The 15,089-nt window shown below is 34.2% G+C and overlaps 1 protein-coding gene across 1 annotated transcript; it reads left to right on the top strand.

The window, feature by feature from the left end:
- The first annotated feature begins 492 nt into the window (after window positions 1-492).
- Window positions 493-13,828, top strand: LOC113759583 (putative disease resistance RPP13-like protein 1). Its single transcript, XM_027302159.1, has 3 exons — window positions 493-3,855; window positions 13,292-13,542; window positions 13,643-13,828. The coding sequence occupies exons 1-3, from the start codon at window positions 552-554 to the stop codon at window positions 13,826-13,828; spliced, it is 3,741 nt and encodes a 1,246-aa protein (XP_027157960.1). The 5' UTR covers window positions 493-551.
- The last annotated feature ends 1,261 nt before the right edge of the window (window positions 13,829-15,089 follow it).

The following is a 15,089-nucleotide window of genomic DNA, read 5'->3' as shown; positions in this document are numbered from 1 at the left end:
ATTTGAAGAAATTTGCACGCTCAGACGGCTTAGATACTCAGCTGAAACGATGGATCCAAGTGCTATCCCAGATTCAGGCAGTGCTTGATGATGCAGAGGACAAGCAGAATATGAGGATTGCTGTGAAGCACTGGCTAGATGATCTTCAGGATTTGGCATATGATATGGATGATGTGATCGACGAATTCTCCACAGAAGCTTGTCGAAGAAAGTTGATGGAAGCTCAAGGCTCTACTAGCAAGGTAAGAAAGGTTAAAATCCCTTCCTGTTGTACAAGTTTTTCTGTTAAAGATTATAAGTTCAACAGAAAAATGGCTCCCAAGGTGGATGAAATAACTAGAAGATTGGAGAGCATGAAAGAACAAATCAAAATCCTCCATTTGGTAGAGACTGTAGCAAAGAGGCCGAACAAAACAAGGGATAGATTGCCATCAACTTCCCTAGTGGAGTCTTATGTCTATGGTCGAGAGAATGACAAAGAAGAGCTGCTGAAATTGCTCCTTTCAAATGAATCGAGCGATGATCAAGTGGCTGTGATACCAATTGTTGGCATGGGAGGGGTTGGTAAAACAACTCTTGCTCAAATGGTGTACAATGATGACAGAGTCAACGAATTTTTCGATTCCAAGGCTTGGGCTTGTGTTTCAGATGATTTTGATATTTTTGGGGTAACAAAGACAATCCTTAAAGCAATCACACCAGGTGTCTGTGATTATGAGGATCTGAATATGGTTCAAGTGAAACTGAGTGAGGCCTTGACCAGGAAGAGGTTTCTAATTGTTTTAGATGATGTTTGGAATGAAAAATACGAGGACTGGGACATCCTGCGCCGCCCATTTCTAGTTGGTTCATCTGGGAGCAAGATAATTGTCACCACTCGGCATCATAGGGTGGCATCAGTAATGTCTTCCACTGCTGGATATAGTCTGGAGGAGTTGAGAGATGATGAAAGCTTATGCTTACTGGCAAGACATGCACTAGGAAGGACAAATTTTGACAGGTACCCCAATCTAGAAGGCATTGGTAGGAGTGTTGCAAGGAAATGTAAGAACTTGCCCTTGGCCGTGAAGACTCTTGGAGGGCTGTTGCGTGCTAGATCGACCCCAGATGAATGGACGGATATACTGAACAGTGAGATATGGGAAATAAAAGAGGATCAAAGTGATATTCTTCCAGCACTAAGATTAAGCTATTATCATCTTCCTGCCCATCTAAAACCGTGCTTTGCTTACTGCTCCATATTTCCCAAGGACTATGAGTTTGACAAATATGAGCTTGTATTGCTCTGGATGGCAGAGGGTTTTCTCGAGGAATCAAAAGCAAGTGAACTTATGGAGGACATGGGGGAGAATTATTTTAAGGAGCTACTAATGAGGTCCTTCTTCCAGCAGTCAAGTTCCACCAGTTCACGTTTTGTGATGCATGACCTTATTAACGATCTAGCTAGATATGTTGCTGGAGATTTTTGTTCAAGATTGACAGACGACTTGGAAGAGAACATCAAATGCACGATCCTTGACAAGGTTAGGTACGCATCATTCACAAGTTCAGCGTATGGAGCTTCACAAAAGTTTAAAACTCTTCAGAAAACAAAACACTTGCGAAGTTTCCTGCCATTGCCCATTTTTGTCGAGGATGGCAGGGAGTTTTACGAGTTTCACATCCCTAAAAAGGTCATAGCAGAACTTTTGTTGGAATTGCGATACTCTAGGGTGCTATCATTCAGTGGCTATGTTATCTTTGATCTACCAAATTCCATCGGTGAATTAATACATCTAAGGTACCTGAATTTGTCTGGTACTTGGTTGAAATTGTTGCCTGAATCATTGAGTAATCTTTGCAATTTACAAACACTACGTTTGCGCAACTGCAGGAAGCTGATTAACTTACCGGTAGGTATTAGAAAATTAATTAACCTGCGCCATCTTGAAAATTCCAATACTAGTCAATTGCATGAGATGCCTTCAGGGATTGATCAGTTGACGAGCTTGCAGACACTATCCAAAGTGGTTGTGAGCAAACATGGTGGGTTCAGGCTGAATGACTTGGGGAACTTGTCCTTACTGGCAGGGTCACTCGCCATTTTGGGATTGCAAAATGTTAAGAATGTTCAAGAAGCACGGGATGCCAATTTGAAGAACAAGAGGGACCTTGATGAACTAGTATTGGCATGGAATAGTGAATATGATGGTTCTCTGAGTAAAGTTCTTCAACAAGATTTGCTTGAGGCTCTACGACCACACACAAACCTAACGAGTCTTGAAATTGAGTTCTACAAGGGAGACAAATTCTCTTCCTGGGTGGGGGATTATTCATTTACTAAATTAGTAAAAGTAAGCCTTAGAGGTTGTACACACTGCAAGTGTTTACCATCACTCGGGCAATTGCCTGCACTCAAGGATTTGAGCATTCAAAGCATGCGTGAGGTGAAGGCAGTAGGTACCGAGCTATGTGGCAAAGATTGCTCTTGGGAATTTTCCTTTCCATTGCTTGAAAGTCTAACATTTGATGACATGCCAGAATGGGAGGAATGGACTTGCTTAAGTTCAGCAGGAGAGAACGAATGCCGCTTCCCTCTGCTCCGAAAGCTCTGTATAAGTAGATGCTCAAAGTTGAAAAGCATTCCTGTTTTGCATCTTCCTTCACTCTCTGAACTAAAGTTGCAAAAGTGCTCGGTGGAAATTGCAAAATGTTTTCACAATTTGACCTCATTAAACAAATTGGAGTTTTGGCAGATTATAGGCCTTGCATCCCTCGAGGATGTGTTCATGCAGTTTCCATCAGGCCTTGAAGATATCGCATTACGCAGCTGCCATCAACTGAAGAATTTGTGGGGCTCAAGTAATACTATGAACCTTGGGCAGCTAAAATCTTTAGTTGTTTCAGACTGTTCACAGCTTTCATCCTTGGAGGAGCTGGGTGTCTTACCCATGCTTAAATATCTTGAGATAGAAAGTTGCAGTGCTCTCCAGTCTTTGCCTACATTATCTGGTCTTAACACATTGCGAATAAGCTTTTGCTCAGCCCTCAGTTGCTTGCCAATGGACAAGTTGCTCCTCCCTCAGCTTAGGCATCTTGACATCTTTGATTGCCAGAAACTGAACCTTACTCCGGAGATTGTCATAGAGGACACCAGCACATCGATTGAGATACTGCAAATCGATGGCTGCCCATGTCTGAATTTGAGAACAATGCTTGGTTCAGTCTACAGTTTTGCAAGTCTCCGGTCTTTGAATATATGCGATTGTGATTATCATCTGGATCAATTGCCCACTCCAAGTTTGGAACGTCTTCGCTTGGACAGATGCAAAAATGTTAGTTACTTGCCCAGTGGGTTGGGAAGACTAAGATCTCTGCAGTTGTCTTTTTGTTCAAGTCCTTTGTTATTTCCACAGGGAGATTTTCCTCCCAGTCTGGAGGGTCTTTACATAGGAGGAGAAAACTTACAGCTGAAGCCCCTGTCAGAATGGGGACTCAACAGACTGACGTTTCTTGAAAGGTTCCGCATCCGTGGTGGATATCCAGAGCTGGAATCATTTTCTGGTAGTGGTGATGATGGATTCGCTTTGCTTCCTCCAACTCTCAGGTCCGTCGACATTGGTGACTTACCAAATCTGAAATCGCTCTCCACGCTCTTGCGAGGTCTTACAGCTCTTAAAGGTCTGCGTATCTTTGGCTGCCCCAAGCTTGGATCCCTACCAAAGGAATCGCTGCGTAATCAGCTTAAACTTCTCAGAATTGATACATGCCCACTTCTCGAGAAAAGGTGTTTGATGGATAGAGACTACTGGCGCATGATTGAAGACATTCCCTGTGTGGGAATAGGCAGTGATCTACAGCAGGTTTATACAACAGGTTTATATTTTTCTTTTTAATTTTTGCAACAGGTTTACATATGTGTGTATATATATATACATATATATACATGTACACACATATGTATATAACAGGTTTCTTTCTTTCTTTTCCTCTTTGTTATTAAAATTTGGGTTATTATAATAAAATTGAGCTTTTAAATATTTGCTATATATGTTGGCTTCTAAACTTATTTGACGAGTTGGGAATTTTTAAATTGGGCCCAGAAAGTTCAATTACAGAAGAAACAAAATGACCACTGTTAGAACATAAGCCTACATGCATGGGCCCAGAAAGTTTCTTTTTTCCGTTAACCACCCCATTCGGCCCACTAGTTACTTTAGTCCCAAAATAATATTCCCAAAAGAATTCAGATGGCCCTTTTCACTGTCTCATATATGATATTGGATCCCAAAAACAAAACACAATTCTAAAAGGCCATGAGAACTTGGACCAGTCCAACAAAAACAACCCAAGAGTTTGCTAGAGTCCCTCAGCCCAATTAACTAATTAAATGATCCAATTAATTGAAACCACAAGGGCCACAGCAGCATCAACAAGACAACAACTGAATTTGGTCTTGATCAGGTCATTATCATCATTACCCCGAAGGTTATACTGGATAGATTTGGTTTTTAAAAATTTAATGCTTAAAATTGTATCATACCATCTCATCAAGTAGTATGGCTAGGGGTGTGCAAGTGTGCAAAATCGAAAAATTTCTATTTACCTACCGAATTCGAATTGAATTCAGAATTTAATTCGAAATTCGGCATTTAAATCTGAATTTTCGATTTCGAATTATGCGAATTTGGTTCGAATTTGGTAATGGAGCTTTTGAAATCGGAAATCAAAATCAGACTTTTTTATTTCAATTTCATTTTATAATATATATATATTAATATTTATTTATTTATTTATATAATAATATATTTTTATTTCAATTTCGTTTTATAATATGTATATTAATACATATTTATATATATAATAATATTTTTATAATATATGTAATATAAAATTTATATTATATAGCAATACATCTAACAAAAAAGAAAAAAAGGGAAAAAAGGTTTCTGAATTCCGAATTTAATTTGGAATCGAAATCGAAATTGGAACTAGTTAATTTGAAATCAAAATCGGTCGGTAATTCCTATGCCAAAATTTCGAAAAATGCCGAATTCAAACTTCCGAATTACCGAATTCGAATTCGTTGCACACCCCTAGGTATGACACAATTTAAATCACTGAATTTTTTTGAAATCGGATTTACCCAAATTTTGATTCACCAGCAGTGGCGCAGCTTCAACTTGTTTCCCAACTCATAAGTCGGATGACTAAACACAACTGTTAAATATTTGTCTTTTAATTTTGTACAAATGGCCTGGCTCCAAGTGAAATTGCGTGCCATGAAATTCCATTTCTCCAGACAAATAATTCTAGAAATTATAAAGTCCTAAAGGGAATTATCAATTAAGTCGAAACGAATATTTAGAGATACAAAATCTACACCCATGCGCCAGATCTAGACATAGGGCTTCTAAGGAAAAAATTAAAACCTGAAAAGCTAATATCGTAGAAATATTCTTAACAAAAGTTCATAGTCTTACGTGGTTATAGCCGAAAGGATGTTGAATTCTTGTCCCCTTTTATGCCTCTTTCGTTGATCTCCTCTCCATTCCAAACACAAGCTCGTACGGTTGCAGCGGCAAATTTGTGACCATTGACCAATCTATATATATATATGTACTCTATAACTAGAAGTGGCAAAATGGATATATGGTTGATAAATGGTTTTAGTTAAATAGATAGTGGATCAAATTGATCCAATCCAATTAAAACCATTTAATAAATGGATCTAAATGGATGTCATTTAAATGGATAGTGTAAACCATGATCCATCCATTTATCCATTTACTCTCCCAAATCCTAAATTTAAGATCCAAATTTTTTTTCCAAAAAATACAAATCTCCAAAGTTCTATCCTTAAATCACCTAAAACCTTTTGGTAATAACAAATGCTTGTACTACTACTCTATTTTAGTTCTTCATAAAATTAGTTTAGTTCCAAGAAAATTTAACTGCTGTGGTCAATTTAACCTTTCGTCATTACTTTAAATATCATTTTGTAAAGTAATGAACAATTAAGAACTTGGCTACATTTTTATAACTTTTGAATGAATTGAATACGGCTTTACAATGAAAGAAGTTTACGTTTCCAATTTTTGCACTCCTGTTAAAGAGTGATGTCTTGAATAAAAGTGGAGTTCTAATAAGAAATCTTATGTTATTTGACAAGTAAAATATTTTCATCACATGTGCACGTAGTACCTAAAAATGTATGAAACTCCTTATTATACCATTGATATACAAGCTACCTTATATTACTTAGTAAATTAGGTGTCTTTTTTTTTTTGGATAGTTGGGTTGGGTGATAAGGGGAGTGGGATTGCAAGTATGAGGATTTGGAAAAAAAAAAAAAAAGGTGTCATTTACATATCTTAACCAATGTTGCGGGGACACTCGTTAGAAAAATTCTTTTTATAAATAAAAGAATTAAAAAATAAAAATTATTTTGACAATGCATGATGCATTCTCGCTTTTTCTTTACTTAAGAATATGAATGTTTGCAATCATTACTACGTGAGGGTTTAATTAAAAAAAAAACAAGAGTAGAGACTAAAATATAATTTTGAAAAGGATGGAAGAAGTCTAGGAACTAGAAGCAAATAAAATGCAATTAATGTTATTGGCAACTTGGCATGTGAGAAAGTTATGAAGGAAAGAATAGGTGGTCCCACAAAATTAATTTGACATATGAAGAAATTATGAAGAAAATAATAGATGGTCCCACAAGATTTTATCTCACATTTTTATAAATGTGTTTTCTATTTTTTAAGTTAAATGGATGTATATGGATAAGATGGATAATCCATTTAAATCCACCAACATAATTGGATTTAAATGGTTATCCATTTAAAACCATTGAATTTATATCGATCATCCAAATTCATTTAAGGTTGGTTTATATGGATGGATTGGTGTATATGAATCCATTTTGCCACTTCTATCCATAACAGTCTCTTGGGTGATTTACCTTTTAGTCCTTTCTCAATATCTTAATAGTCTATATAAATTATATTCAATAAACATGGGTGAATTAAAGGACTCCTACACTTTTAGTTCCCGTCTCCTGTCAAACCAAAAAATTTTAATTATAAATGTTAACGTATCAAATGATGGCCGAATCTTTCCACTCACTAATTGCATCATGACAAGAAGTTGAACTAAATTTGGACTCTATTAAATCGGAAGACAAGCAATTGTTTTAAAACATAGGTGATTGAAACTAGAAGTCAAATTACATAGGCAGTTTGAAGTCCATTAAGATCCCAGTAAAAGTCATTGAAAAAGAGAACTTTAAAAATGTCAATGTATCAAATAGTAAACTTTGACTCTATTAAGTCAGACAAGGAATCATTTTATAACATAGATGATTTAAACTAGAAGTCAAATTACTTAGAGAGTTTGGAGTCTATTAAGATCCGAGCAAACATCATTGAAATAGAGAACTTAAAAAAAAAAAAAAAAAATCTGGCTGCATTGAAGACTCATCACTGATGGATTGGTCAGAATACCTAGAGTGAAAACTTGTATGATTCAAAACCTCTCTACTGTTGTTCCTTGAATACTTTAATGTTGTATTTTAATCTATTGATTATATTCATGACTGAATATTTTGATTGGCACCTTGGTTAAATGCGTATTACTTGTTTATGAATTTTGAACCTTTTGATTTGAGAATTGGACTCTGTTTTTCTTCCTTCTTCATACACTTGCTTTGACATAATAATGAGATTATACAAAGCCTGACACTTAAAAGGTATACCTAGAAAAAGAATTTATTTTGATTTCGAAAATTTATGATTTCTACAGGGATTGTTTAAGGTAGATGATTTTTATCTCCACAATGCTAAGTTAACGATATGATAATCATAAACCTGCCCATATTAGAATTAGCTCAATCCAGAGAATTTTTAGCCGAAAATCCATATCTATATCTATATGTATTAGAGGGCAGGTTTTTAACGAGAACCCTCTACAATTTTAGATTTATTTTAATTCATTATTCCTTCTCCGCATCTCTTTTCATTTTTCCCATTTACGTGACTCACTAACCTATAAAATCATAACTCCATAATTTTAACTAACATTTATTAACCACCCCTGCAAAATTGCATCTGCAAATTGTAAACCACGTCTAACACTTAGCACACGACTCATAGTTATAAGCAACTCATAATTTAAGGAACTCAGTACTATGGAAAATACATATCCAAAATTTAGGAGCCCGTTTGCATTATAATTTCCACAACTCCCACAATTCTACATATCTTACTCTTATAATGTATCTTACTCTCATAATCATTCACAAAAACTAAAGATCACGATTACATTCATTTCTATCCATATATCATTCATTTTCTAATATAAATTTCTATTATTATTTCAGGATCCATCTTTCACAAAAAAAAAGTAGTTTTCGAATGATGTACACATGTTATCACACTTTGAGCTATTGCTAGACAAATCTTAGATTTTAATTATATTGGTACAATTTTTTTACTTTTTGTTTATTTCACACTCTCTTTTAATTTCTTTCAATAATATTAGCGCCTTGTTTAGAAAAGAAAAAAAAATTGAAGAACTGTGTTTGTTTTACAATTTAGCCTTAACCCTATATCTGAGCAAGTTTACTTAACCTATCCAAACCATAACCAATCAATTGAAGGTCATTAAAAGTTAAATACCATTTTATGAATTTGGAATATTTTGGATTGATATTAAAGGTGGTGACTTTGATTTGTCTACAGAATTAACTGTGAGACATTTTTTTAAAATTTTTTATTAGGAGAGAACTGAGATTTAAGAAATAGGAAGGAGCAGGAGGAATTCAAATCTAGAACCTCTATTGGGGTATCAACTAAACTTATAATAAGATAGTTGTCGATTCACATAAATAATTATATTAACTTAAAATCATCATGTTCCAAAGAATCAAAATACTCCTCTTGATTTTTTGTTTCTTATGCAAGTTATAGGATTTGTCATGTGAACATGAGTTGACAACCAAATAATCTGAAACTTATTCCTCTCTAATTAAAGCTCTTTCAGTTTGCCTATAAAGAATAAGGTAATCTGAAGACATTGGTTATTTGATTATTTTGGCAAAATCCGACATAATGAAGCATGTTTTGGTGAAGAACTTTGAACATTTGTGTTTGAGAGTGAATAGATGCTCATTCTAAAGCCAGAAGGAGAATAAAGTAAAATTGGATGTTTTCAAAATGGCTTCAAAGGACTTCTGGATAACTTATTGCTAACAGAAATATGGTTTCATGACAAAAGATGGTTGGAGTTAGAGGTTTGGTCCAAATTGGACTGGTTTATTTTTGTTAGGAATTTAATATTAGCATTTTAAATTTGAGGATAAAAAAATTCTTTGGCAAAATGTGTAGGATGTTTGTGCTATTTTATCTAAAAGAAAGAAATAGAAGACATATCAAAAGCTACCCAACTCAAATGACTTCTGTCCTATAACATTTTCTCGTCCTACAAGAACACTCCTTTAAATATTACAAAAATTCTTAATTCAGTTTTTAAAATTATTTTATAAATTATACACATGCAGTGCACGTGATATATTTTTTTTTCTAGTGAATATAAACATCAGCAGTATGGAAGGATAGCAGTACCATTACAAAGAAAGTGCAGAAACAATCTTATGGTCATAGGCCTCTTATGTAAACCATCATTAAATCTTCGGCGCAAATCTTCACATTGTCCCTACAACCAACATCGTATCGATGAAATACAAAGAAAGTCAAGAATGTCTTTGATAGTTTTGGAGTCAATTCTACCAAATGAAAGAATTACTACTTTAAGCCATGCTTCTTATTTCACGGTAGAGACATAAAGGTGTAAAATCACGCAAGAAAATGGTTAGTAAGCCAGCCATGCTTATCTAAGGCCAAAATATATTTCTTCCAATTGAGATTCATTAGGTAATAAGAAGGTTGTTTGTGTTGCTTGCTATTTCTACAGCTAGAATGCCTAGATGAAAATAGCCTTTCTAACACTAACTCTGCTTCTCACTTACAGCTTCACATTTAATCCTACAAGCAGTGATGCTCAAAAACCAAATCAAGGGCCTCTAAGAAAGGGATGATACCAAAAGAAAAGGGACGGGTATTCTGATTTATAATATTACAAGGAGCATGTCATATATTTATCGTTTCCAAGGGCACTCAAAAGGTTGACTTGTCATCATTCTTTCGAATGCATCTTAATTAACCCAATGAAAAACTGGAAAGGAATATTGGAATTCACCCTTCCTGGGCTCTCAAGATTCTACAATTGCAATAACAATAAAGGCTGAAACTCTAAGATTAATGGAGAAGCATTTAGCTCCTGTCTAAGATATATCAAGTAACTTCTCCTTGTTCTACTGAATTACAGCCACTTATACAGCATGATTACAGGTTTTGCATTGCTTGTTGGTTAATGAGCCTTGCTTGCTTCTCCAAACTACCATGTTTGGCATGCAATGGATCAGAGGCTTTTCTAGCAAAAATATTAATCTTCTGAGTTGAGTCTCTCACAATATTAGATAAAAGTAAGGCAAGTTTTGGTATGATCAAACACGTGCAGTGCACCTGCACTTTCTAGTTGTTAAAATGTTTGGTCATTAGTAAGCATTTTGTGTATTTCATGTAAATAGAGAGTAAACTGCTATTGACTGCTAACTACAAGTGGGCAATATGTAATTAAGGCATTATGATTCAATAAAATTGCAACTAATAATCACAAATAGTAAGCTAAACACTAACATCTAGTTGCACATATGAATAATATCTAATCCAACTATCAATCACTAAATTATATCTTTACCTACATGTTTGAACACTTGTCTTTCAATAATTAAGTTCCTATATAGCAAGCTCCAATAACCCCCTAAAAAACAAAGCTCCAATAACAAATTAATTTCTAAAGTCACTACAATTCTAAAAGAGGCCAAACTTTGGTTTTGGCTTTTCAAAACACTTGTGAAGAACTTGGGATGTATCGTTCCAATAACTGACCTAGTATAGAAAGTTTGAGACCTAATCAGTCAGCCCATTTATAGCTTGCAAAGCTCAATAATTTGTTGAATGTATATGAGTTAGAGCTACTGCTAGAAGTACTACTCATGCTCTTTTGTCAACTGACAAATTGGCAAACTAACTTGTTGAAAATGTGTAATTGTGTGCACTTAAGATGAATAATACTTGTATCAGTCAAACTGACTAGCCTCAAATTGGCTCGTTAACACTTTAACAATTAAGTTTAAATCCGCTATTGAAAACTTTCAGAAGTTGCAAAAGGCACTGGGACATGCATAGCAATTGTTTTTTTTTTCTTTTAATTTTTTTTACGCGAGCTACTGGATGTTCCATAATCGATTTTTCTGGACAGAAAAACATGAAATCGAAATTTGATAGAGAGATTTCACGAATTGCTATGGCGCTAGAAGTATCAATAAATTGCTTAGAAAAAAAAATATATGAATATAATCATAGCCAGTTTGGTCCTGTGTCATGACTCTTTTCTTGCTCTTTGCTGAAGACTTGCAGGTCGTTGCATATATGTGGCTTGGAAATTAGAAGGCGGTGGTCAAGATGGGCTGAGCTTTTCAATCTTCACAGACCAATAATTGCTCATTTGATATCGCCAATGACAACCCTATTGACTTAAAAAAAAAGAAAAAGAAATATATTGTATTTTTTACTTGTCGGATACAGGTAAAACATTTCATCAATTAGATTGCGATTCATTATCATATAAAAATAATATATATATATATATATATATATATATAAACTCTTATAATAACAACTAAAATTGTAAAAAATTAGGGGGAGGGGCCAACTTTATTTTACACATATATTTACACACTATAAATTAAAATTTTCAAAAGTTAGGGGAGGCCATGGCCTCCATCAGCCCCCCTTAGCTCCGTCATTGGACAAGTGGAATGTAAGCAATTTGAAGTGTAAATATTTTTTTTGTCTTAGTTTTTGCTGCAATCAAAGTACCCTTTTGTCTAATAATTAGAGTCATTTTATTTCGGTTAGGACAGTAATGATATGAACAAAATGCTACCAATTGATTCAATAATATGAGTAATTAGAATAAAAACTAAAGCGTTACCAAATGATTTGAGTAATTAGAATAATATTCTTATGTTCTTTTTTAATGCTTCCTATAACCATTGATGTTTTATTATCTAGTTGAGTATGCAGTCGGTGCAAAAGTAGAAATGGGCATTCACTTTTTGATAATTAAGAACTTGGTAATCATATTTTTTTTTATTACACCGAACTTCTTATAAAATAATTTCAAATGTCTTCTTTCATGTGGTCAGTAAAGAATATTTTCTTTTTTTCTCCTAAGCATTAGAAATAAATTTTCTAATATTCCAATCACTCATAATACGGGAAACTAATTAGAGGAAGCTAATGAGAGGAAGCCAAGCAAAACTGACAACTAACAATTGATATCTATGAGAATTATAATACTCTAGACTCAACAACAACTTTTTTTGACCCTTAAAGCTTTTCATGGTGTTCTTCTAGAAACAACAAGAACAAAAATTTGAAGATGATGATATCCATCTCCATGATAACATCTACATTTATAGAATATCAAACGTCAATAAAACTATAGCCAATTTTGTTCTTAGTTTCACTATTAATCACACAAGCTCTAAAATCATAAAGGTAGTACAAAACTTAAGGCCCACATTACCAAAAAAGTTTTAAATTGAAATACCATTATTTATCATTGATACCAATTGGAAGAGCACTATCTAACAATCATTTACACCAAACATTAACAACCAATCCCAAAAAGTAAATACCGAAAAAACCCACTCAAACTGACAATACAATCTTAAAATCACATGAAGGTAAACCACGAATTAATCAAAAAACCGAAAATTTAATTCATATACAACATAAAAGAAAACATCACTCAAGCAAAATGCAATGGATACACGAAGACTCTTTACATACCGCATCTATATAAATATCAGATTTTGACCAACTTCCAAAACATACTTCCCGAGATATATTGGCAGCCGCGATCATTTGATTGGACTAAAGTTTGGAATGGGTATACTTGACTATATGAATCATTCGAAAAATAAATGTATTCGTTCTGTAGCGGATCTTTTACAAGATCAATTCGGGTTGGCTCTGGTTCATTTAGAAAATGCTGTTCGAGGAACTATATTTGGAGCACAAATACATCGACCGGTACTAGTTGTTAGCTGTTGCTATATTGTATGGATGATGACATCTAGTAAATTGATTCTTACACTGATTTCTCCTGTATAAAGGTGTTCCGGTTACGCTGGAGGTTGCTAGTGATTTAGTGGATGGGCAGGGGCCAATATACAGGGAAGACACAACTGTTTTTTTCAGTCAGTCTGGTGAAACTGCTGATACTTTACAGGCATTAGATTATGCTTTAGAAAATGGTGCATTATGCGTTGGAATCACAAACACTGTAGGAAGTGCGCTTGCTAGGAAAACCCACTGCGGTGTGCATATTAAGGCTGGTTGTGAAATAGGTGTGGCGAGTACTAAGGCAAGTAATTGGCACTTTGTGTTTGGCCTATTTCCTTCTATTCTTTTTTCTTTTGGTTTTACTATTATGTGACTTGTTATGTTGTTGCCTTGATCAACAGGCATACACCAGTCAAATTGTAGTTATGGCAATGTTGGCTCTTGCTGTTGGAGGAGACATGATTTCAAATGAAACAAGGAGAGAAGCAATAATAGATGGTCTATTAGACTTGCCAAGTATGCATCTTGCTTGTTTCTTACATCATATACATGTGGATGTTCGTCTGGCTTTGCTGCCAAGGCTGTAGAAAGTGAGATGACAGGCAAACACAGTGACCAATTGAATCACCAAGAAAATCAAAATATGCAAGCTTTACATAGCTGAAGTACGTGGTACATTTACGTTTCTTTCATCAGACACATGAAGTAAGAAGGAAGAAGTGGTGGTACAAATTAACAAAATGTCGTGCAGTATCCTCCTTGTGTAAATATTGGCACACTAGCTGTAATATCTTAGCCACCTTAAAAGTTCTTGTAATATTTTATCTAGAGGTGTCAAAATAGGTAATTTGGACGGGTTTAAGCATGTTATAATTGAATAATAGATAAAATTAGGTCAACCCATTTATATCTATTTAAATAAATGGGTATAAATGGATACATGTATAACCAATTGCCCATTTATGAGTTACTTGCAATTTTACTTTTTTTTAAAAATTTTTTTTGCATGTTGTTTGAAAAGAAATAAGGGTTATTTATTGTTATTAAATTGATAAGAAATTCAAATTTATTTATTTAATAGTCACTAAAAGTTGAGTTTAAATGTATAGTTATTTTTAAATGGGTATAAATTGATGAGGCGAGTCAGCTGACTACCTACCAATTAAATGAGTTTAATTGAATACTCATTTAAACCCATTCAAAATTAGTGGATGATTTGGACGGATTTAATTAACATAATTGAATTGTGACTAACATCTTTAATATTTGCCGCTTTACAAAAGGTTGTTACTCTTTTTAGAATAGACGTATCCAGAATCATTTGAAATTGGGAGTTCAAAGTTCTATATGTTGTAAACTATTCTAATTTAGAAGAATCTTTAAAAATTTTTAGAATCTTTAATTTAATTTCTATCTTCACCTTGTCATGACTCAATATTTGAGAAATTATATGAGGAGGGCTTTTATTTAAACGATTGAAGGTTTAGTCAAGCGCCTAGCCGACTTGTTGCATTCAGATATAAGGTTTAGAACAAGTGAATCTTCTCTTCTTCCTTAGTATGGTTAATTAGTTAATAAATTCTCTGTTTCGATCATTTGGTTATCAAAACTTGCTAAAATACTTGCCTCAAATACTTGCACAATTACGGAAAACCTACAAGATCGAATGTCACCTTTCACAAGGAAAATTCTATCATTTTGTGTCCATATCTGTGCACGTAATACAATGTTTAATAGATGTGTAACTTCAGGATGCAAAAAATTAAAAATCATGACTCAAAGGAGGAACGTAAAAATAGTTGATAACTCTACGGAGGTAAAAGTAAAATAGTTGATCAATCATTTATG

The sequence above is a fragment of the Coffea eugenioides genome, chromosome 2, assembly GCF_003713205.1.
Source record: "Coffea eugenioides isolate CCC68of chromosome 2, Ceug_1.0, whole genome shotgun sequence".
NCBI lineage: Eukaryota > Viridiplantae > Streptophyta > Magnoliopsida > Gentianales > Rubiaceae > Coffea > Coffea eugenioides.
Note: the sequence above shows the minus strand (reverse complement) of the source record. Positions and strands in the feature narration are given on the sequence as shown.